Here is a 25,071-nt window from a genome sequence, read left to right on the forward strand (position 1 = left end):
ACAGGCTTGCCCCTTCAGTGGTTCATGGGCCACTTGCACTGGTTAACATGCGCAATAGAGCAAGATATGGGTGAAATGGGAGAAGCCAAAGGCAAGAGCCTCTTGTGGCGCAGAGTGGTAAAGCAGCAGACATGCAGTCTGAAAGCTCTGCCCATGAGTCTGGAAGTTCAATCCCAGCATCCGGCTCAAGGTTGACTCAGCCTTCCATCCTTCCGAGGTCGGTAAAAGAGTACCCAGCTTGCTGGGGGGGTAAACAGTAATGACTGGGGAAGGCACTGGCAAACCACCCTGTATTGAGTCTGCCAAGAAAACGCTAGAGAGCATCACCCCAAGGGTCAGACATGACTCGGTGCTTGCACAGGGGATACCTTTACCTTTAAAGGCGAGAGGGTGAAATTTACCACTTCAGAAGGCAGCTATTAATTTTATTTATTCCACCGCTGGCAAATTAGCAATTCTCTTGTAGCGCACAGTTTGGGAATTATTGCCTTCTGATCTCTGTCCAAGCCGAGGCTGGCATGAACTGGAAATGCAGTCTGCAACCCTGAACGTTCATTCGTACGCAGAACTTCTGTGTGGGTGTCAGAACAGTGGGTTGAACCAATACACTGTTCTCCACACACACGGCCTGTCCACATTTTCCTGCTCAGCCGGAATTGGAAACTATCTAGGCCAAATGAACACAGAGTTCCAGATTTTCTTTGAACAGACACACACTCATGCACAGCCTCCAATGTTTGAAGAAGGAGAAGAGATGGTTCTTATATGCCGCTTTTCCCTACCTGAAGGAGGCTCAAAGTGGCTTACAGTCGCCTTCCCATTCCTCTCCCCACAACAGACAACCTGTGAGGGAGGGGAGGCTGAGAGAGCCCTGATATCACTGCACGGTCAGAAGAGTTTTATCAGTGCCGTGGCGAGCCCAAGGTCACCCAGCTGGCTGCATGTGGGGGAGTGCAGAATCGAACCCGGCATGCCAGATTAGAAGTCCGCACTCCTAACCACTACACCAAACTGGCTCTGTTGGTGGTGTTTGTACGCTGCAAAATGCAGACCATAATTCTGCAGCTAGAGAAGTAGGATTCCTAAACCAGCACAAGGCTACACTAAGCAGACGTTCACCTACTTGCTTGACAGTGCTCCATGCTCCTAAGGCTCCACCCATGTGGGGGAAACAAAAATCCTGTCATATTTCTTGGAAAATGCTGGATGTTCTGGAATTCCCTTTTGTTAGAACTTCAGGCAGGAGTTCTAGGGAAAGATGCTCCCCTGCCCAAGTCCCTGGAGAACTACTGCAGCCTGAACTACCTTGGACCCTCAATCAGACCCATTTGGCAGCCTCACATTTAGAAATCCTCTTCGGCCACCTCCTGCAAAAGCAAGAGAAAGGGAGACTTCGATGCGGCCTCCTTATTGGGACACCTAAGCAGCCCCCCCCCATCTCTGGTCTGTGTGTTTAAACATACTTGTAAGGATTATTCTATAGGCCGATCCTGTTGCTTGTCCTCCAACCTCTGTTCAGGTTGAGATTTGACCCTGGTTGGTCACTGGGAAGGAGGCACGACGTCTGTCTGTACATGGAATGACCCTAAGGAATTACTCTACAAAGAGTATGATTAAAATGTGGAATCTGCTGCCAGAGGATGTAGTGATGGCCACAGGGATAAACAGCTTTCAATGAGGATTAGATAGATTCATGGAGGAGTCATCTATCAGTGGCTGCCCACCATGAGTGAGGGGAACCCACCCCCTCCCACACACACACACATATTCAGCAGTACTAGGCCTCTGAATCCGAAAGCCCGGAGGCAGCACAAGGAGGAAGGCCTCGTCCTCTGTGTCCTCTTGTTGGCCCTCCAGAGGAATGGGTTGGCTGTCATGTGAGGCAGGGAGCTGCAGCAGATAGACCCCTGGCCTGATCCAGCAGGGGTCTTCTTATGTTCCCGGGGCTGTTATCAAACTGATTTTATAGCACGAGGGTGTAAAATATAGGAGGGATGTAATAACACGCAATGCAACTTGGTTCGGTTTCTATAAAAAAAAATCACCAGATGTCAACATTTATTTGTCTTATGGCCCCCGGAAAAATTGCAACTTTAAAAAAACAAACAAAATGAAAACCCATATCAATTGGGGGGGGGAGGGGGGAGAGAAAAGCCCCCCCTTGAACCTGAATCCGACGCCTGCTGCTCCAGGAAGCAAAGAGGGGAGAAGCTAGAAAACGGAGGCGCCAGTTCCCCAAGTGGAAGCTTGCCGAGAAACGTGAAGAATTCTTGGCTCCGATTGAAAATTTATTCTCTTGTTATGAAAAAGGTCAGAGTTATTGGCCCAAAAACGAGAACAAGTCCACGTATGTACAAGTTTTCCCAGGCACCGACAAGGAAGGACAGGTGGTAAAGGCAGGAGCTAGACACAACGGACTTCACAGGTCTCCACTGGTCTTTAAAAGCCCCAAATTGGACAAACTCTGGCCTTGGTTTCTTTTAAGACAGCAAAGGGTGGCGCTTTGGATTAGCAAAAAACGTGTCAAGAGTGCGCAAGTTCAGCCGGCCCTCCCCGTGTGGTCCTGCTCTAAACCAAGACCCCCCCCCCTGCCCCTTATGGCTGTCCCCAAGCTCATAAAGACAAAAAGAGATCCGTGACTCACTTCTGATCTAGCCTGACCCCGGCATGAAGCAGACACACCCACTGTCCCACCAGCAGGAGGCGCTGCCATCTTGAGCGCAACCATCCATCCTCGTTCTAGGGGGAGCCTTGCTTTCTAGACCACACTGGCACAGCTTGCGTATGGCAACCCACGAGGGACATTTTAGACCTCGCTTGTTTTGCTGCCTTCCTTCAAGGAGCAGGGGGTGTCAAGACCCTGGAGGCCGCCGTACACACTTCGTACGTAGCGCAGAGGGTCTCGAGCGATGCAGATCTGTTCAGTGGGAGGAAGAGGCCACCCAAGCCCAGATAATTATCCCTTCTTTCTGCGCAAAGGGTTTCCAGCTAAGAGAAGTTATCTCTTTCACTCTCTTCAGAACTTCATTCCCGCCCCCAACGAGAACTCCTGAGAGAAAAGACAAGAATGCTAGAGCGTCTCAACACACACTCCCTTGCCTGCCTGGAAAGAGAACCACGTGACCGGCGGAAGAAGCATTTCGGATTGGCAGCCAGGCCCGGCTTAAGCCTGAGCGGCAGGGAGGCCACCGGCATCCGGCAACAGGTCCTGGTGGGCTTCCAGGCGGGCCAGGCGGCTCTGCTCCAGGGCGATGGCCTCGGCTGAGTGTTTGCATTTCTCCGAGCCGCACTGGCATGTGAAGTACTTGCTCTTGATGTCCCAGAAGCGGTCCCCGTAGTCAAATCTGCAGAACAGGGAGGAAAGAGCATGAGGGAGGGGAGGCCGCATCTCCTGGCTACACGGACGAGCCACAGGGAGTTCTTGCCCTGAATTCTTGCACCTCCCAACTGGTATCTGGCATCATTTCCTCCCTGTTTCTCCTCACACTATTTCCACCCCCCTCCTTCCACGGGCAGGCAGCTGCCTTTTAGGCATTTTGGCGGGCAAGAGTTGTATTGTCAACTTTTTGCAAGATGGAGCTCATCCGCCAGGCGTACGGTTGAGGCCAGGGTGGACTCCTGGTGTTTCCATCAGAGGATCCCCCACTCGATGCCTTTAGATCTGGCTCCTTGCTTGCAGTGGAAGAAGGCTTGGCCCTCCAGCTGAACGGGGGGGGGGGGATACTAGTAAGGATGAGTTTAGTTCGCCATCTGTCTATTTATTTATTGTTGTAAGGGATGTTTTATGGGGTTTTACGGTATTTTTCCCGTTTTTATCTTGTGCAAGCCAACGCAGGACCACTGGAATAGTGGTGGTATATAAATAAATAAATATTAAATGAATAAATATTGCCGTATCACTGGTGATCCACCAGGGGAAGAAGAAGAAGAGTTGGTTCTTATATGCCGCTTTTCCCTACCCAAAGGAGGCTCAAAGCGGCTTACAGTCGCCTTCCCATTCCTCTCCCCACAACAGACACCTTGTGTGGTGGGTGAGGCTGAGAGAGCGCTGATATCACTGCCCGGTCAGAACAGCTTTATCAGTGCCGTGGCGAGCCCAAGGTCACCCAGCTGGCTGCATGTGGGGGAGCGCAGAATCGAACCTGGCATGCCAGATTAGAAGTCCACACTCCTAACCACTACACCAAACTGGCTCTCTGGAAGGCAAGGAGGAAGAGCCCATGCAGAGCACCTGTTGCCAGTGGAGACACCCTTGCATTTGGCACACCGATGGCAGCGCACCAGGGAACAGTCACCCTGCAGAAACAGTCTTAGTTCAATGGAATGACCCAAAGGGATTACTCCTCAACACAGGACCATTTCCCTTTGAATACTTGAGGCTGATCTTGCCTTGAGCAAGGGGTTGGACTAGATGGCCTGCATGACCCCTTCCAACTCTATGATTCTATGGTTCTAGAACACTCTTCTCTAACGGCCTAAACAGGATGGAATGCTGGGGGTTGCCATGGATGGAACACTTGAGAAGCTTTCCTTTGAAAAAGGAGGTTGCTGGAACCCTTGGTCTAGATCAAAAGAGGGAGTGGGGGATGGGGGGACGGGACGGGACAGGACAGGACAGCCAGGGAATGCTTGGCAACTGGCAGGATAGTTGTGGATGGGGACATGGAGAGGGCACAACGCTGGTTGCGGCACTGTAGCACTTCCAGTGAGAACAGAAAAGAAAAACTGGTGCTTGTAGAGAAAGAATATTAAATAAAAATGGAATAAATACATTTAAATATTCAAATATACAGAACAGATGGCATATGCTGCCAGTTTGGTGTAGTGGTTAGGAGTGCGGACTTCTAATCTGGCATGCCAGGTTCGATTCTGCACTCCCCCACATGCAGCCACCTGGGTGACCTTGGGCTCGCCACGGCACTGATAAAGCTGTTCTGATCAAGCAGGAATATCAGGGCTCTCTCAGCCTCACCCACCTCACAGGGTGTGTCTGTTGTGGGGAGAGGAATGGGAAGGCGACTGTAAGCCGCTTTGAGCCTCCTTCGGGTAGGGAAAAGCGGCATATAAGAACCAACTCTTCTTCTTCTTCTTGGAGAGTGGTGGAGTCTCCTTTGTTGGAAGTTTTTAGGAGAAGGTTGGATGAGCAACTGTCAGGAGGGTGTGATTTTTAGTCCCCAAGAAGGTAGGGGCGTGTTGGACTGGATGGCCCTTTGTGGTCTCTTCTGGCCTTGTCTGATTCTGATATATACAGAGCAAGTGCAGGGTATAATATATTCATATATTAAATATTGTTTTTATTCTTACATTAGTGCTATTCCACTGAAGAATCTAGTCACGAGAAGCGCCAGGGTTTCACAAATATTAAAGATTCTTTCCCCATAAGCACCAATTGTTTTCTTCCATTTTCTTCGTTGGTGTGGCCCTTTTCTACTTCCAGTGGGAACCGGAAGTGACATAGGTAGCTCTAGGAATCACCAGAATGCCAGCAATTCCTAGCCACCCTATGTCACTTCCTGTTTTCTTAAAACCGGAAATGGGCCACGGAAGTTCCATAAGTCATCGGGGCAAAAAGTTAAGGTGACTTTACGACTCCTGACTTGGTCCCTGGAGCGATCGCTGTCCCTTCAGGAGGAGGGTCCCTAGATGCCACCCCCTACAATGGAACACATTTCCCGCATTCTGAAACGGTACCCCCCGAAAACCCCTGCCCCTTGCCCTCTCTGCGTAAGCAGCTGCAGCTCAGCTCCTCCTCCCCCGTCCACTGACCCCAGCTCCTCGCCGGTCCGGATGTCCCGGCTGCTGAAAAAGGCGATGCGGGGGAAGCGCAGGTCCTGGTGCAGCATGAACACGCGCACGGGGATGATATTGGGGTCGCACAAGTGGTTGATGAAGCGGCTGACGTTGCCGTAGTAACGGGCGTCAATGCAGTACACCTCGCCGTCCTGTAGGGGGAAGGCAGCACAGACAGAAAATTCTGGAGAATCCATGTACAGCAGGGGTAGTCAAACTGCGGCCCTCCAGATGTCCATGGACTACAATTCCCAGGAGCCCCTGCCAGCATTCGCTGGCAGGGGCTCATGGGAATTGTAGTCCATGGACATCTGGAGGGCCGCCGTTTGACTACCCTTGATGTACAGTCTCTCTCTGCATGAATTTAACCCCCAGATACATCTTGCCTTCCTCTCCGCCCCAGTTCGGGGAGGGGGCTGTGGCTCAGTGGTAGAATATCTGCTGGACGTGATCGATCCCCAGCATCTCTGGTAAGGATTAGGTCGCAGGGGATAAGACCTGTGACCCTGAGGAGGTTTCTCCCAGCCTGACCTCGAGAGCCAGCTTGGAGCAGTGGTTGAGAGCAGGAGGATTCTAATCTGGAGAACTGGATTGGATTCCTCGCTCCTCCGCATGCAGCTAGCTGGCTGTCCTTCGGCTAGTCACAGTCCCGATAGTTCTCTTAGAGCTCTCTCAGCCCCCCACCTCCCTCACAGGGTTGTCTGTTGCGTGGAGTGGAAGGGAAAGGTGCTGGTAAGCTGCTTTGGGAGACTCCTCCAGGGGTATTAGAGAAACAGGTCTTCTCTCCAAAATGGACCGAGGGTTTGGGCTTGACATAAAGGCAGCTTCTTGTGTCCAGCATCAGACTTTGTGGTTCTTAAATGTGCCACTGGGCTTGTTTTTGCACCGCTGGAACGTTGGTGTTTGTACTGCATAACCTATTCTCCCCTTCTTCTAGGACAGAATACGTTCATCAGGCAGACAAAGTCCAGGGGCCCAAGAAAGTGGAAGGGTGGGTGCGTTGATGCCTAGGATGACCCCCTGTACGAAATCAGACGCCCAGGCTGGACTCTTTGGCAAAGCTTTTTCCTTCATGCAGTGTGTGTGTGTGGGGTGGGGGGTGGGAGTAGGAATAACCCCAGAACAGTCTGTCTCTCCAGAGTTATAAGAAAGCTAAATGGTAGCCATTTTACAACACCAAAGAGAAACATGGTGTGTAGAACTGGATGGAAAAACCGACTAAGAATCATTGCGCCGTATAATTATAGCCAACAGGATCCATCCCCCATTATAAGGTCCTTGGGGCAAACTGCAAATGTGTTTCTTAGAAAATATAGCTAAGGACGGTGGTCCCAGTTGCTGTCTCTTCCTCCAAGGTGACACACCCCCCCTTTGTCTTTCCCCCCCCTCCTCTCCTTCAGGAATCATGCAGATAAAAAATTACAAAAGAAACAAACCTGACCTGTTTACGAGAGGTGCATGGCCTTTCCCCCGCCCAAGCAGCCCATGGCCCCAACGTGTGAGGCTAGATTAAGACTTGTTCCCCACCGCCCCCCCAAATAAAATCGTGCCCAAACGATCGCCTTACCTTATTATCTAGATCAAACAGGTAGGAGTCATCTTCCCTCACGTCAGCTTCGGCATCCGAAATAAGCTCCCCCACGTACCTTAGCCCAGGAAAGGACAAAGCGGTAAGACAGAAGTCGGAGAGCTGACCCATCCCTTGAAGCCTGTGTCCTCCTGACCCCGACTTTCAAGAGCAGCCCCCTCCTCCTCCAGATACGACCGGAGAGGACCCATCTCGTTCTTGCAGCTACTCACTCGCATATAAAGGTTCCCTGGGGGATGGTCTGCAATGCTCTGACTCCCCATCCCATTTTGGCTGTGCGGTACAGCTGCAAACGGACCCTGCGGTGGAGGAGAGACACAGGTGCTGAGGAAGGCTGAGGCCCGCTGGGCTTTGTCACCTGTCTCGAGTGCTGAGCCTGGTCGAGTGATCCGTAAGAAGAGCCCTGCTGGATCTGACCAGTGGTCCATCCAGTCCAGCACAGTGGCCAGCCAGTTCCTCTGGGCAGCCAGCAACAGGGCATGGAGGCTGAGGCCTTCTCCTCATTCTGCCTCCTGGCTCTGGGATTCAGAGGCTCAGAGCAAATGCTGTGTAAGCCAGTCTGTTCCACATAATATATTTCTGGTAAGGGCTTGGAGGAGGAGCTGGTCTCATGGCTTAAGTGCCACTCAGCGCTTAACACCCACTCAGGGCAGCTGTCCCACCCCCTGAGTGCTTCTTCCTCCAACCAGGTTGCCGGCCAGCCAATCACCTCCCGTCCTCCACCCCTGATCAACCCCCTCCTCCTTCCACTTCCTTCCGAGGCCACAGATCCCTGCTGCATGAGAGCTGCCCCCTGCTGGTGAGTTCCCTAACAGCCGCCTGAAGCCTTCCCAGGTCCTGGGGGGGGGGGGAGGGGGAGGCCGTCCAGAGAGTTCTTAGAATCATAGAGTTGGAAGGGACCTCCTGGGTCATCTACTCCAACCCCCTGCACTCTGCAGGACACTCTTCTACATCACCCCCTAATCGAGCGCCCGTTATATTCCTGAAGGCAACAGGCTTGGCCCCTAGTTACTGATAATATCCAGACCAGATTATGCTCCAGCAAGGTTGCTGCAGCAAGTGCCTTTCTGCCACATGCTGGGACCCTTTCCGTTATCAGGGCTATCATACCCACATTACAAGGCTCTGCCTGGCTTCCCGTTTTTAAGGCCATTGAAACTAGCAGCTGCTGAGTGTCTCTTGTGGCAAAGAGTCCCACCGGTTTACTGGGCAAGGGCTACAATATGCCTGGAGATAGCTTATGGCAGGGGTAGTCAACCTGTGGTCCTCCAGATGTCCATGGACTACAATTCCCATGAGCCCCTGCCAGCAAACGCTGGCAGGGGCTCATGGGAATTGCAGTCCATGGACATCTGGAGGACCACAGGTTGACTACCCTTGACTTATGGCAGCATCCAACTGAGTCATTGTCCGTCCACAGCACGGGAGGCCGGAAGAGCCCTACAGGAGAGACTCACTTGATGCCGCTCTGCACCACACGGTTCTTGCAGTTCCTCCAGCAGGTGCAGGCTTGATTGCATTCAAAGATCAGGGGGGGCTCAATCTTGTTGAACTCCTGCAGCAGACGGCCATCCTACAAGGGAGCAGAAGCGGGAGGAGGTCGGTCAGTCGGTGGGGAAATTACTCGGGGAAACTGCGGGATTCCTCTCTCCTTAAAGTCCACAGCCAGAAATTTGCTAGGTCCTTAAGACGTGTGCGTCTCTTTGAGACACCAAGGTTTCCTTAATGCCCAGGCATTTCGCACCTGCAAAATTTGAAAATTCTGCCCCAGAGAAAGGGAATCGGAGTCTGGAAGCTTTGGCCTTCCAGAGAACCCTCTCTGTCCTGTCTGCTGCAGGGAACCTCCACAGGTCCACCTTGAAACTTCCTGCACATGGTAGGGGATTCTGGAGCATGTTTTAAGGGAAGGTTGGTTGTCTTTTTACAAGAGCTGTTTCCTGGACTATAGAGTTCTGCTGTGAGGTACAGCTGCAAACGCTGTGACTCTGGTGTGTTCTAATAATAGTTAAGTGCCATCAAGCTGCAACTAACTCACTGTAGAATCGTAGAATAGAATCACAGAGTTGGAAGAGAACCCCCAGGGTCATCTAGCCCAACCCCCTGAAGAATGCAGGAAATCCACAACTATCCACTACAGAGACCTCAATTCCATGCCCAGATGATGCCCCCCCCCCACCAGAATCCCTGGCCACTATGGTCATTCTGCCATTGCCTTCCTCGGCATAGGGGTGTTTAAATGCTCAGGGCACGAGAGCCATCTGCTTGCCAGTTTGGTGTAGTGGTTAGGAGTGCGGGCTTCTAATCTGGCATGCCGGGTTCGATTCTGCACTCCCCCACATGCAGCCAGCTGGGTGACCTTGGGCTCGCCACGGCACTGATAAAACTGTTCTGACCGAGCACTGATATCAGGGCTCTCTCAGCCTCACCCACCCCACAGGGTGTCTGTTGTGGGGAGAGGAATGGGAAGGCGACAGTAAGCCGCTTTGAGCCTCCTTCTGGTAGGGAAAAGCAGCATATAAGAACCAACTTTTCTTCTTGCTGTACAGGGCCATGTAAAGAGATCACCCATTCCAAACTCCCACACGTCTCCCTGTGAACGCCTGTCCAGGCCCAAGCTTAGTTCCTGCTCCGGCCGGCTCCCCTTCATTCACCTTGTCATACCAGCAGCGGATGCTGAGCTGTCCACACAGACAGTTGCTGGAGGAGCAGTCGTCCTGGCAGGTGCAATGCTGGGGGACAGAAAAGGACAGGCAGATGAGCAACAGTCAGGGTCAGGAGCAGCAGACTCAACCCAGGGAAAGAAGGACAGCCCAGCCCAGTGGCCCTGGCCCCCAGCTTGGGAAGGCTGCCAGCAGGAGGTGGTGGTCACAGCGTCAAGACCAGGATGTGGGAAACTTAGAGTTGTGCGGTTTGGTGCTGTTTGGCCGCCTCTGCCGCCTTTGTGTTTTAAATTTGTTAAACATTTATCAAGTGATAGGACCATATATGGTCAATGTCAACCCTTTCCCCTCCCAGCGTGGCCAATGATGGGCCTGGAGGAGGCAGGAAGGGGAGGGGCCCCGGGGTGGGCGTGTCCACAGCTCTGCTTCCCAACCGTATTCTGCACAATGGCGCCACATCTGGGGCTTCTGGAAGGCTGAAAAACGCTTCGGGGGTTTCTCAATGGTGAAAAAGTTGAGAAAGGCGGCCAAAGTCCTTAAACCAAGTCCCCAACTGCTCCAGCCGGCGGAAGTACCTGCAAGTGGGTGATGTTGCGATCGATGTTCATGGTGGAGGTCTCGCAGTTTTCTGAGATGTATTTGTAATCCTCTGGACACGGCTCATCGTCCACGGAATTGACGCAGGGGATAGGCACGTTTTCGTAGCCACGGGCAACGTCCCTGCAAAATGGGAAGAGACAACTGGAACACGAGACACCAAAGCTCATGGGGACTCTACAGTAGGCTTTACACGCATCTTTTTTGGCCTTGGCCCCAGTCCGGTGGAGCACACTGCCTGAGATCAGGGCCCTCCGGGATCATAAACCATTCCAGAGGGCCTACCAGACAGAGCTCTTCTGCCAGGCCTAAGGTTGAGGCCGGGAAAGAACATCACAGATTTTGGCCTCCCTACCTGACAGCCCACCAGCCAATGAAAATCCTTCTAAGTTCTGTCCAACCCTCAGAAAGGTCTTTTAATGTCAAAATGTTCTACTGTTTATGTAGAATCATAGAATCCTAGAGTTGGAAGGGGCCATAGAGGCCATCTAGTCCAACCCCCTGCTCAACGCAGGATCAGCCCTAAGCATCCTAAAGCATCCAAGAAAAGTGTGTATCCAACCTTTGCTCAAAGACTGCCAGTGAGGGGGAGCTCACAGTCAGAGTAGTTCAGCAGTGGAATAGGCTGCCTAATGTCAGTCAAAAAACATTCCCCACAATACTTTACAGAGCCGGTGGTCTATCTATATATATATAAAAATTGTTTGATAAGAGTATAAGGAATCAACCACTGAAGAAAAATTATGAAAACGGAGTGTATCTAGAACCGTTTTGGTTGGTCCTTAAAAAATTATCGATATATAAAATTTATTGTACCAATTGCCTTGGAAAAGTTCTGCTTTTCTCTGTTTATGTTTCTAAGTTGGGCCTTTTAATGCCAAATTGTTCTAATGCTTTTATGTCTGATTGTTTCCATGGGGGGGGGCCTCACCGGCTGATGATGCGCTCTGTGCGCACGGAGCGGTTCAGGATGCCTTGGCGGATCTTGCGGTTGAGCTGCAGGGCGAACCACACCTCCGAATTCTCCAAGGTCAGGTCCACAGGTGAGTCGCCTTCTTTGTTCCGCACTTCTGTGTCGGCGCCGCGAGACAGGAACAGGCTGTAGGCAGGCAGAAGGTCAGGGCAAGGCCACAGGGACGTCCGGACTGCCCCTGCCCTGCCAGCCTACCCTGCATCACACAGAACTACAATAGCACAGGCATCCCGTTCCTTACAGGACACAGTCGTGGTAGCTCTCCCGGGCAGCTATGTGCAGGGGCGTGTCTCCGTGGAAGTTCACCGCATGGAGATCGCACTGTGCGTTCAGCAGGACTTCGGCAATCTCTGCGCTTCCTGTGAAGGAGGCCCAGTGTAAGCAAATGTTCTCTTCCTGTTTGGGAGAAGAGGAAGAAAGGAAAGAGGACAGTGACCAAGAGATATTCTCTTTTTTGGGAGGGGAGGGTTTTCAAACATACCGTATATACTCGCATATAAGCAGAGTTTTTCAACCCTTTTTTAAAGCTGGAAAAAAATCCCCCTCGGCTTATATGCGGGTATATAAAAAAAAGCTGCCAGACAAGACAGGGGGGTGGGGGTGGGAGACAAGTATCTTTAACTGAAGAAGCAAAGTCAGGAAGAAGCAGAGACAAAGCAAGCCCAGGGGGGACAGGGGGAGGGGAGGGAAGAGCAGTCTCCGCCTTCCCCCCTGCCTTAAGGTGGCTTGCACGTGCTGCTGCTGCTGCAGGAAGTTCTGAAGCCTCTGTCTCAGAGGGAGAGCAGAGAGCAGAAGGTGGGAACGCCCCCTAGAGGAAGGAATGGAAAGTGGAGGGAACAGAACACCCGGCTAAGAAGGGAATTGGATAAGGAGGAGGGAAGAAAAGGGGAAAAAAGATCCTGCCCAAAAGGGAAGGGAAGGGGAGGGGAGGGGAAAGCCACTATCCAAACACCAGCCTTGGCTTATATACAAGTCAATAAGGTTTTCCAGCATTTTGTGAAATTGGGTGCCTCGGCTTATATGCGAGTATATACGGTATGTAGGGATAGAATCCTAGAGTTGGAAGGGGCCATACAGGCCATTAAGTCCAACACTCTGCACAATGAAGGATCAGCCTAAAGCATCCAGGATAAGTTTCTGTCCAGGAAACAAGAGAAAACTATCAGGGACAACTGGGATCAAGGCAGCCCTGGACCTTCCATTCATCGGTATGGTCCATGAATTCCAGTCTGCTGCTGGACATGTGTGGATGTTTTTAATATAGTTTTCAACGAGGGTCTTCTGTGCAAAATGGAGGAGAGGAAGGAGAGCTGATTTTCAACGGAGCTCATGGATTAAAGAACTTATGGACAATGTTAAAGAGTACCCAGTTAACTGAGCATCACCCTCTCCTCCTTTTCTCCCCCCCCCCACTAAACGTGACATTTTGAAAGGTGAAAAATTGAGCGAGAAATTTAAAGACTAGGACGGAGGCTTAGAATGCTCTCAAAGGCTGGAGCCATATCCGGTCCAGACAGAACCAATTTATCTGACAAGCTCCCACGACTGAGTGAGATCCTGCGACAGATAAAGGCAGAGTTGCAAATGTTTCACTGATACAGAGATCGACAGTCCCATCAGGGGTGGCGTAGACGTCACCTCGCTGCTCTTAAAGCCGGCAGAAAAAACATGCCACCTCTTCGACTCGTAAAAACCTCTCCTGGGCAAGCTTAATTTGGCTGGGCTTGGGTTCCAAAACATGAAAGGCCCAGATCAGCTGATGCTTCTGTTGACACACGATGCAGGAGAACTAAAAATGACCGGGGGGAAGGGGGAACCACATGCTGTGTGAGGCACCATAAGAAGGGATGCAGAAGGACCATTGTCCCTGCTATGCACGCTCCGAAAACCTCCAGCAAGGTCAGACGTAAGGCCTTATTAGCTTAATAACTTTCCCCATGTCTCTTTGCACAGTCAACAAGATAGAACTGTACTTTTCAAAATCCAGCACTATACATGGTAATAATAAGGTTGCTTTAGTTAAGACACCTCCCCCACACGCAGCCAGCTGAATGACCTTGGGCTCGCCATGGCGCTGATGAAACTGTTCTGATCGAACAGTAATATCAGGCCTCTCTCAGCCTCACCTCCCTCACAGGGTGCCTGTTATGGGGAGAGGAAAGGGAAGACAACTGTAAGGCATTTTGAGACTCCTTCGGGTACAAAAAAGCGCCATATAAGTACCAACTCTTCTTCAGTAATCTGAGGGCTCTCTCAGCCTCACCTCCCTCACAGGGTGTCTGTTATGGGGAGAGGAAAGGGAAGACGACTGTAAGGCATTTTGAGACTCCTTCGGGTAGAGAAAAGCGGCATATAAGTACCAACTCTTCTTCAGTAATCTCAGGGCTCTCTCAGCCTCACCTCCCTCAAAGGGTGTCTGTTGTGGGAGAGGAAAGGGAAGACGACTGTAAGCCATTTTGAGACTCCTTCGGGTAGAGAAAAGCGGCATATAAGTACCAACTCTTCTTCAGTAATCTGAGGGCTCTTTCAGCCTCACCTCCCTCATAGGCTGTCTGTTGTGGGGAGAGGAAAGGGAAGACGACTGTGAGTCATTTTGAGACCCCTCCGGGTAGAGAAAAGCGGCATATAAGAACCAGCTCGTCTTCTTCACACATAAGTGGTGATCTGATTCGCCCAACTTTCAGGCCCCTCCTTCAAAAACGTCAGCAAGCCGAACTCACGTTGTCGGTCAAGGTGACGTCAGCCCCACGGGTGAGCAGCATGCGGATGACCTCGATGTGTTTATGCTCTGCGGCCCAGATAATGGGGGTCCACCCCCCGCTATCCTAAATGAGGAAAGAGAAAGAGGGAGGGGGGAATGAGTACGGTCAACAGCTGAGACGAAGCCCAGAAGGTTAAGGCGCACCGCCGTTTCCCGCCCTCATCTCCCAGCGCCGTACCCAACCATCACTGCTACACAGGGTGGGCGTTACAAGCATAATTCATGCAGCAAGGTGGACCAATACTCGAATACAGGGCTGACCAAACTGTCGGAGCCAGCCCTTCACCCACCTGAGCGTTAACATCCACCTGCCCCGTGGAGAGCAGCAAGCTGACCATCTCAACGTTCCCGTTCTTTGCGGCGTGATGAAGACACGTAGAACCGTCGTCCTCCTTTGGAGACGGAGACCAAAAGAGACAAACGTGACTGAGGTGTAGAAAGGCCTGCATTTCAACACGCCACCCACACACAGCAAGCCCCATCCTGGTCTCTCATATTATATCTGAGGTGACAAAATGGAACCCACAACACAAACTGGAATTCCCTATTAGAAGATATGTGAACATCCCCTCAGGGCAGGGGTAGTCAAACTGCGGCCCTCCAGATGTCCATGGACTACAATTCCCAGAAGCCCCCTGCCAGCGAATGCTGGCAGGGGGCTCCTGGGAATTGTAGTCCATGGACATCTGGAGGGCCGCAGTTTGACTACCCCTGCCTCAGGGGTTCCTGGCTGGGATCCAGAGAACTCCTTTCCGCTGAGGTAAAAATTCTGCCTCAGAACTGTGCCAAGTTGCCTGTGCGGCGACAGAATTCAGCTTCCCTCACAGCTATCCTCCTTCCAAGATACTTAAAAAAAATGGTTTACTGAATTTATACCCTGCCTTTCTCCCCACCAAAGACCCAAAGCAGCCTGCACTGTTTTGTTCTTGCTTATTTTATCCTCACAACTCTTCTGTGAGGTAAGTTAGGCCGAGATCGTGCGGCTGGACAAAGGTCACCCAGATTCTAGTCTCGCGCTCCAACTACGGACAATGGCTCTCATGCTAACCGTTAAACTGGCTTCACAATTGTCAGAACGATACTCTTTAGTTGGAAGGGACTTCTAGGGTCATCTAGTCTAACCCCCTGCAGAATGCAGGAAATTCACAACTACCTGCCCACTCACAATGACCCCAATTCCATGCCCAGACGATGGCCCCCCAATCCTCCCCCCAAATATTTGTATGAATCCTTATCACATCACCCCTCAGTCCCCCCCCAGTGTATCAGCCCTATCGTGTACAGAAAAGAAAAATAGACTAGATAAAGAATATAAAGGAATCAATTGTATTATATCCCCATTTGCTGTCTCTCCCCCGAAAGAGTCTTGTTGCTGTAACAGCTTCCCAAATGGCAGAAATTCAACTGGTGAGGCCTTCCTTATCTCCTCAACAGCACCTGTAGAATGTCTGCTTCTCCAGTACCTGTTAAAGGCAGAGGCATCCTGACAGAAAAAAAGTAGCACACTGGACAAGGGAAACCGTGTAAAGGCGCAAATAACGTCTGAATAGGTAATTTCTCAATCTCGTTTTTACTTGGAATTTTAATTTTGTTCTATATTGTCACAAGGCATGTCCACTGAAGTTCATGTCACAGATGATAATCAAGTGGTCAAAAAGCAGACCAAGTAAAGCAAAGCACTACCGGTAAAGGGAAATGATCCAGACAAAATTAAAACGAAGATGAACAGACCACCTGTGCCAATTCCGACTTCAAGAACCTGTCCCCGGTTATGAAAGTGACAAGATCTTCTGACTACCAACCTGTAGAGATCTGTTCATCTTGTTTTTCGTCACCTATACAGTGTTGCTTTGCCCAGACTGTTTTCTGACCGTCTGATTATCATGCCTGCTACGAACTTTAAATGGATATGCCTTGCGGCAACACAGAAAATAACCATTTCAAGTAAGAACGAGACTGAGAAATAATCTATTCAGACTTTATTTGCACCGTGACACAGTTTCCCTGGTCTGATATGCTCCTGTGACCACGTACCCTCTTTTTTCGTACAGAAAGAAGTAGCAGCCTTACTTCTACATGGCTACAAATGGCACACAAATCTCCCTGTGAGAATGTTTTGTCTCCTCAGTCATTCCCACGACACGCTTCTGCCAGAGGACTCTTCCCTCCAACTCCTTACCTTATTGTAAACGCAACCACCTCTTTTGATCAAGTAACGTGCTAGTTCCACGTGGTTGTTTGCAACCGCTTCCAGCAGAGGCGTCCGACGCAGCTTGTCCACCGTGTTTATGTTGGCACCGGCCTGAAGCACGAAAAAAAGGGCATCATGGAGTTAAAAAATAGCCTTGACTGTCCCTTACTGACTACATGCCAGGCCTCAACAAAGGAGACCTTTCCTTCACACCCATTTCCCCCCAGTTTCATCTTCCTCCTACATTTCCACCTCGGAGCTTTTGGGAAGCATACGTGGTTATCCCCCACCCCTCCCATTTTAACCTCACGACAACTCTTCGAGGTAGGCCAGACCAAGACAGAGCGACCTGCCACTTTTGCTTTTTTCAGTGTCCCTTGCTACGACAAATACTTAGTCGAACTTCCTTATGAAAGCTGCCTTCTCCCCACCCCCGTCTCTTGTTTCTCCTCTCCCCACATTCTTCTAATCACTCTGGACCCATTGACCAGTTCCCCCACCCACTGAGGCAATCCCTGCCTTTTTAAACGCCTGTGTGAATTTTCTTTTAATGCAACATCTCTACAGTCAGTTCAAATTACTTTATTTAAATATATATATATTTGTCTCAAATTTAGGAATGTTCATTTAGAAATGTTCATCTGAAATCTGAATTACCGCCCCCCTTGCAGATATTCTCATTCACACATGACTATTTAATAACAAATCTTATAGAGCACTCTGTCAAGCATCTAAATTCAACAGTGATGAAGCTAAACAGGGGGGGGGAGATATGCAAAGAGACACAGAGGACAACGGCATGCAAATGCAGCCACTTAAACGAGGTTACCACAGGGAGTGAGGATTCAGGATTTTGAAGAAAAAAGGAGAAGCAGGAGGAAGGGGGATGTTTTTTTGTACCCTGTTTTTTACTATCAAAGAAGTTTCAAAGTGGCTTACAATGGCCTTCCCTTCCTCTTCCCACCACAGATAGGTGGGGCTGAGAATGCTCTGAGAGAACTGAGCTGGCGGCCAGACGTGGAGGAGCAGCAGGGAAGAATCCAACCTGGTTCTCCCGATTAGAGGCTGCTGCTCTTAACCCCACTACTCCACGCTGGCTCTAAGTCCTCTAAGAAAAGGGGAGTGAGTTTTGAGAAGGAATCAGAAGAGGGAGGAATCTGAAAAGGGAGAGCAGGGGGTTGGACTAGATGGCCTGTATGGCCCCTTCCAACTCTATGATTCTATGATTCTAAACGTTTTTAAAATAGGGTGATCTAGACCTTCAAGGAGAGAGTTCAAGACACAAACGGCAGCAAAGGAGAACGTGGGAGAGCAAGAGACTTTGGGACAGCTGACAGATGGAGGCAATGGGAAGAAATGATCATAAATAAAGAGTCCATTAAGAAAAAAGAACAACGGCATCTACAAAGGCATTGGTCACAGGCGAAGAAGGGGAAGCCCAGAGACACAAAGACACACAAACTCACACTCTCCTGTTTCTCACCTGCAGTAAGACGTGACAGATCTCCAGATATCCTTTCTGTGCCGCGGCATGCAACGGGAAACGTTTGCTCTGCTGCTCACTCTGGAAATTGGGGTCCAAGCTGTCCACTGGAAGGGCAAAGCAGAAAGAAAGAGTTGAGAGGCCAAGCCCCGTCCAAAGCTTAATGCGGCGAAAAGACATCTCCCGGAGATTAGTTCCACCATCACCTCAGTGCAACACTCAGCGTGAGTGTAATAGCACTGACCGACCTTTCTGTTGTAAGAATTACAAGACAATGCACTTTTAGGACACAAAAGCGATTAATAAAAAAGCTAAGGTTCCGTTGTTGTCATTGGAAAACCAAAAGGAAAGGAGAAAATGGAACCCAGAAGGAAAAACGGGATACTAATTTTGAAAGCGTACAGCTCATGGCCATGCTCTCTCAGTACCACTGGGACCTTATATCAGCATCCACCAAACTCGCTCATATGTACCACTGGACTACCCGTAGCAATTTTAATTTTATTTATTATTAGATTTATTGGCTTCCCCTCCCTAAAATAGGCTCAGGGTGGCTCACATCCATAAGAACATATATACAAAGTAAGTATAAAACATTTAAGACAGGAATTCTAAAAATTCTTAGCCTAAAACCTTCCTTGAGTGTCCCAAGAATTCCGGCACTGATCTTATATCCAGATTTCACAATGGACGGGGGGGGGGGGGGCTTTCTAATGCTGGATGGTGCTTCTGTTGACTTCCACTATATAGACTCAGAGTTGGAGGGACCTCCAGGGTCATCTAGTCCAACCTCCTGCAGAATGCAGGAAACTCACAACTACCTGCTCACCCACAGTGATCACAATTCCATGTCCAGATGATGCCTCCTCCCCAAAAAGTGGGGAGAGTTATAGAATAGAATGCCATCTTTTTATTGTAATAATGGGGTATTTATGGGTTTTTATGTGCTTTTACTTTGATTTTATATTTTACTGTGAACCGCCGTGAGACCTTTTGGCGAACGGCGGTATATAAATCCAACTATAAATAAAATAAATAAATAAATAACCAAGAGTCCCTGGCCAATCTAGCCAGGAAGAAAGTTGCATTGTGATCAGCATCTCCCTGGGTAGGCAAGGAAGGCCCACAAAAGCCAAGCTCAGACACAATCCGTTCCGCCCACCCACTTACAATCTGCCTAAATTCATATACATGAAGCTCTGAAGTGCAATGCATGAGGGAAAGCATGCGCAAAAGCCACTCACGTAACATTAGCACCACTTTCTGGAGCTCTCCTTGCTTGACAGAGAGATACAGCTGTCGAGGGTGGAATCTCAGCTTCTTGCGTCTGCAAAGGAGAAGGGGGAGAGACAGAACATGAGAGGTGATTCGCTCTCCAGCCAGGCAAATGAGAGCTGAGAAACAGTGCACATGATTACTTTTGCATGTGTCAAGTAATGCACTTTCAACTCACTTCCAATGCACTTTGCAACATGCACTCACAAAGGGCACTGCAATTGGACTGAAAGTACATTTTGAAAGCACCACCCCTAAAAGTGAACTCTTCTGGGTCGGTCACAGTTCTCTCAGAACTCTTAGCCCCATGCACCGCACAAGGTGACTGTCGTGGGGAGAGGAAGGGAAGGCGATTGTGAGCCACTTGGAGACTCCTCAGGGTAGAGAAAACCAAGGTATCTAAAACAAGTTCTTCCCTTCCGGAGCATACATTAAGCTCTCAACATTCCTTGGGAGGGCATACGTTAAGCTCTCAACAGGCCTATTTAGCCCTCAATATTCCTTCCCTACTAAAAGTCTATTTAGCCTCAACATGCCAGTTAATTTGCAAAGTTGCAACCTGCCGGGAAAAAACTTACAAGTAATTGAACAGCGCCGCTGTGCAGCTTTTGTTACAAAGTAGAGCAGCAACTTTACTATGATGATAAAGTGTAGTCCCACTATGAATCACAGGGAGGGGGCAATTTGAAAATTCTCTCTAACCCACAAAATCTACCCTTTCAGGAGAAGCTTTTCCTTTCATTCCCTGCTGCTCTCAACATTCTGTCTTTCTTGGAGCATATTCAGTCCTCATCAAGTAAGGGTTTTCGCCCCCTTTCTAATTAACCTGGAAGGTTTACATTAATTAATCTATTACTATATATCAGGGGTAGTCAAGCTGCAGCCCTCCAGATGTCCATGGACTACAATTCCCAGAAGCCCCTGCCAGCAAATGCTGGCAGGGGCTTCTGGGAATTGTAGTCCATGGACATCGGGAGGGCCGCAGTTTGACTACCCCTGCTATAGATGACTGACACAGGGGCAGCCTCTTTACTGTCAAACACAGCAATAATAAAAGAGACGCTTGCTTCCAGAGGAAGGGAAGACCAAGTTTCACTTACCGCTCGGATTCCTGTACCACTAAGGCCCGCTCCAGTTGTTCGCGTCCAGAACCTGCAGGCAGACCCTGCGCCGACAGCATTGCCCCGTTAGGCAGCACGAGACGTGGGCCAGCACTGTCAATTCCTGGGCCGCCAAGACCCGGCGCGTCTTCTAGCGGGGGTTCTATGCTTGAACCCCCTCTCATCCGAGCACTGGAGGGGGGAAAGAGATAAGACAGCTGTAAGGTTTCCAGGCAAGAATGCCCTTCTTTTTATCCTAGGAGGGGAAGGAGATCGGCAGGTGATCTTGGACCCTGCTGAACCTAGCTTAGATCTGTTCTGAAAACCTCTTTATAAGCTCAATAGCTGTTCCTTGATGTGTGCCTTCAGATTGCCTTTCCCGGTGATGAATTGTCACAGAATGTTCAGACATGTATGAAATTACTTTGGGAGAAAGATCACGTGGATTTGCCTCAATTTATCAAATACAGCATTACCTACTTGAACAGGGAGGGGTTCTCCAAGGTCTCAGCTCTTTCCCACCACCTGATTTCTGGGACTGACTCTAGGACTCCCTGCACACAAAACAAATATTCTATCACTGAACCACGGCCGCCTCAAGCCTTCAGGGGGAGGCGGAATAAAATAAAAAAATTAAAAATTAAAATTTTTTTAAAAATTTAAAAATTAAAAATTTTTAAAAAATTTAAAAATTTAAAAATTAAATTTTTAAAAAAATTTAAAAATTTAAAATTTTTTAAAAATTAAAAATATAAAAAATAAAAATATAAAATATATAAACAATAAAAAATAAAATATATAAACAATAAAAACATATAAAATAAAATAAAACATATAAAATAAAATAAAATAATAAAATAATAATATCCCCCAAAGGCCAAGAAACAAGTGGGAATGTGCAATGCACTGGCACAAAGACACAGTCTAGAAAGAGTATTCATGTAAGGTTACTATAAATGTTTCTGCAATTTGGTGATGAAACGGGTTTGCCACATTACCATGGCATGGATCCTGCCAAAGGAGACTTCTGCCACCCTAATTTCATGTGGGCAGCCACGCTGGTTTACGACAGAAAAGGAACTGAGTCCAGTAGCAACCTAAAAGATTTCCTGACTATGGGGGTAGCCAAACTGTGGCTCTCCAGATGTCTATAAACTACAATTCCCACGAGCTTATACCTGGGAGATCTTGCTAGCCTTTAAAATGCTACTGGATTTAAATGTTGCTCTTCCGCCAATTTAACACTCTCTTCCACCAGAGGAAGAATCAAAAGACAGCTTCAACCCTTGCTCCACAGAGTGGTAGCCGCATACATGTCTACACCTGGGTCCTTAGTCCTGCATTAATATAATTTTAGTGTAGCTTAAAAAACCGGCCCAAAGGAACGTGTCTTTTGCAAGGGAAGTGGGAGGCCTGTTTGGACGGGGGGACCTCGCCGGGGAGGAAAAATGTGTACTGTTAGCTCACATTAAGCAGTCGGGGAGACTTTAGGCAGGCTGGGAAGACAGCACAGGTGTCATGGACAGGGACGCGGCGCCTGAAGAGAGGGGGACAAAGTAAGCACCAGGGTGAGAAACTTGAGGAAGGCAGACACAGAACCGAGAGGGAGGGAGAGTTCAAGAGAGGTGTTGGGAGAGAAGGGCCTTGGGACACCCTCACAACAAGGCCTCAGCTCAAATGGGTAAGGAGGAACACACGAAGCTGTCTTCTCAAGGGCAGAACTGCCTCCCGTCTGGTCCAGAGGCCGAACGGTCTACTCTCCAGGGAGGTCTTTCACATCACTGGTTATCTCATCCTTCTAATTGGAGATGCTGGGGATTGAACCTGGGACCTTCTGCCTGCCGAGCAGACACTCTACCATTGAGCCCTGGCTTCTCCCCTCAGAACGGCAAGGCCAGAGAGCGCCAGACGTGAGATGTGAATAAAAATATACTGGTTTCAAAGGATGAGCTAGATCCTCAGGCGCGATCGTTCCAGAGAGTTAAGAACCCCAAAGACTCATTTGAAAAAATGCTCCATCCAAATCCGCATTTCCCTCCCCAGAGAAACTAGGGGCTGGCGGTACCCAGCCGGATCTTTTCCCCTCACCTGGGCTGGGTCGTGTCAGCACGGCCTGTAGATTCGGAGGCTCCCTGCCCGTGCGACGGCGGGACGGGGACCGGCGTGGAGGTGTCCGCCTTAGCTATGGTGATCTCCTGAGCCTCAGAAGCGTCCTCCCCACAATGCGGGCAGAAGATCATGCCGTTCAGCTGGGAAACGCAGGCCTTGTGGAAGCGGTGAGCCACCCGGAAGTCAGGGTGACATTCCAGGAACGTGCCCTGGAAGAAAGAAGGTGTCAAGGACTCTGCGGGGTCTGGGACTCAGGGACATGATGACCTGGCATGCTGAGTTTCCCTGAGGCAGGCTTGGCTACCACGGCCTCCCTCTGCCCTCTCTGAAGGGAGATGTCAAGAATTAACGCCTTTGATTGGCAGGCAAGGACTCTGGATTGGCCCAAGCCTGGCCTTTGTGCTTCATCAACACAGCAGTATCATTGGTCAGTTACATTTCGGGCTCCCACAGTTAACTTTGAGGGTTCCTGCCTAGCAAACACATATTTGGGGCTTGTCTATCCATGGCCTCCAGTCAGGCCCTAGCACAAACACAGGGCCGCCTCTTCCGCTATACCTTCCAAAGAGCATTCATTCATTCATTCATTCATTCATTCATTCATTCATTCATTCATTCATTCAGACTTACTGCCCTCCACTCTCATAACCGGTTTGTGGTGGGTTACAACAGTCCGAGTTAAAACCCCATTAAAATTCCCATTAAAACACTTCCGGACATTCATCTAATTCAGAACAAAAGACTCCTAAACAATCAAAAAACATGGTGGTCAACAACCCACTGACCCCCCAAAATCCAATACAGGCGTGGAAGGAGAGAGTGCAGATCATATGGGATCTTCCTTGCTACGCTGGCCTCAACCATAGACCTGGCGGAAGAGCTCAGTTTTGCAGGCCCCGCAGAACTCTGGAAGATCAATTGATCAGCACTTGCTTAGGGTTCCCCAGTCCAAAAGAAGTAAAACTGACTTCCACTGAAGCCAGGGCTTCTTCGGCCCTGATCCCAGCCTGGTGGAACGCTCTCCCTGGGGAAATCAGGGCCCTCTGGGGCCTGTAACAGTTCCGTGAGGTGTTCCGCCAGGCCTATGGTTAAGGCCCGGCAACTACCGTTCTAGTTGTTCTAATTGGTATGTTATTGTTATTGTTGTATTGATTTTGATAGTGTTCTATGTAAATGTTCCAAAATGTTTTATGTAAACCGCCCAGAGCCATAGGGAAGGGCGGTATAAAAATGAAAATCAAAAAGAAAAGAAAAGTAATAAAAAGAAAAGAAAGAAAAATGAAATGAATCAAAATCAAATAAATACCACAGGGAACTGCTGGCCCGCCTTCCCAAGAACCCCACTTACAAAGCACCAGTCCACCCACTAAACCAGCCCTCTTCTCTGCAATGGTTTTTAGGAGGCGGCTTTTAATTATTATTTTAATTATTATATACGTGAACTGCAGTGTTGTCACCCACCCTGAGCCTGTGGGGAAAAGCGGGCTGCAAAAACCAATATTACTATTACGACGGTCGATTATAGCATTATCACGGCAATCCCAAACCCTCCTTCCAAACCCCCACAAAGCAGTTCTACTGACGGCACCTCAGTCACAGCTAAGAAGCACCGCCCCATCCCCATCAAGCCCTCCTCTCCTCGGTCTCCCCTCGCTCACCGCCGTGCAGAAGTAGCCGCAGCCTGGGCAGCAGTGGTGCTTCACCATCCTGGCTCGATGCGCCTCACACAGGACCATGAGGGGGACCCGGCTCGAGGGGCGCATCGTCTCGCGCTTCAAGATGCTGCTGCTGCAGCCGCTCAGCTACAGGAGGCAGACAGGAAGACAGCTGGTTTGCGGAGGACTTTTCACAAATCACAGAACCATAGAGCTGGAAGGGGCCATACAGGCCATAGAATCCTAGAATCATAGAGTTGGAAGGGGCCATACAGGCCATAGAATCCTAGAATCATAGAGTTGGAAGGGGCCATACAGGCCATAGAATCCTAGAATCATAGAGTTGGAAGGGGCCATACAGGCCATAGAATCCTAGAATCATAGAGTTGGAAGGGGCCATACAGGCCATAGAATCCTAGAATCATAGAGTTGGAAGGGGCCATACAGGCCATAGAATCCTAGAATCATAGAGTTGGAAGGGGCCCTACGGGCCATCTAGTCCAACCCCCTGCTCAACGCAGGATCAGCCCCAAGCATCCTCATTTTCTCATGACCTCATTTTCTCTGAGGTAATGAACTTGCCTCTTGAGTTGAGCTACTTTGGACTGCAAAGGAGGGTGAGATGTTACTAAATGTTCTAATGGGGGAGGGGGGAATCCCTGCAGAGAGAAAGCTAGCACTGCGGGGGAGGGAACCCCAAGCTAGATCCCTTCTCTTTGACATGCTTCTTTCCATGAGAGTCAGTTTGGTGTAGTGGTTAGGAGCCCGGACTTCTAATCTGGTGAGCGAGGTTTGAATATGTGCTCCCCCACATGCAGCCAGCTGGGTGACCTCGGGCTCGCCATGGCACTGATAAAACTGTTCTGACCGAGCAGGAATCTCAGGGCTC

The 25,071-nt window shown here is 49.7% G+C and overlaps 1 protein-coding gene across 3 annotated transcripts in view; it reads right to left on the reverse strand.

The window, feature by feature from the left end:
- Window positions 1-2,020: 2,020 nt before the first annotated feature.
- The window catches only part of EHMT2 (euchromatic histone lysine methyltransferase 2), a 41,707-nt gene continuing 18,656 nt past the window's right edge, over window positions 2,021-25,071 (reverse strand). For all 3 annotated transcript variants that reach the window (XM_077324522.1, XM_077324523.1, XM_077324521.1), the window contains exons 12-28: window positions 24,186-24,329; window positions 22,507-22,736; window positions 20,419-20,610; window positions 19,288-19,370; window positions 18,044-18,150; window positions 16,549-16,671; window positions 14,660-14,761; window positions 14,329-14,433; window positions 11,850-12,004; window positions 11,567-11,734; window positions 10,614-10,758; window positions 10,030-10,107; window positions 8,836-8,951; window positions 7,591-7,677; window positions 7,358-7,436; window positions 5,767-5,942; window positions 2,021-3,344 (exon numbers count right to left, since the gene is read on the reverse strand). In XM_077324522.1, coding sequence (XP_077180637.1) covers window positions 3,164-3,344; window positions 5,767-5,942; window positions 7,358-7,436; window positions 7,591-7,677; window positions 8,836-8,951; window positions 10,030-10,107; window positions 10,614-10,758; window positions 11,567-11,734; window positions 11,850-12,004; window positions 14,329-14,433; window positions 14,660-14,761; window positions 16,549-16,671; window positions 18,044-18,150; window positions 19,288-19,370; window positions 20,419-20,610; window positions 22,507-22,736; window positions 24,186-24,329 — 2,271 coding nt within the window. In that variant the 3' untranslated portion in view covers window positions 2,021-3,163. The remainder of the gene's footprint in view (window positions 3,345-5,766; window positions 5,943-7,357; window positions 7,437-7,590; window positions 7,678-8,835; window positions 8,952-10,029; window positions 10,108-10,613; window positions 10,759-11,566; window positions 11,735-11,849; window positions 12,005-14,328; window positions 14,434-14,659; window positions 14,762-16,548; window positions 16,672-18,043; window positions 18,151-19,287; window positions 19,371-20,418; window positions 20,611-22,506; window positions 22,737-24,185; window positions 24,330-25,071) is intronic.

The sequence above is a fragment of the Paroedura picta genome, chromosome 3 (genome assembly GCF_049243985.1).
Source record: "Paroedura picta isolate Pp20150507F chromosome 3, Ppicta_v3.0, whole genome shotgun sequence".
Lineage (NCBI taxonomy): Eukaryota > Metazoa > Chordata > Lepidosauria > Squamata > Gekkonidae > Paroedura > Paroedura picta.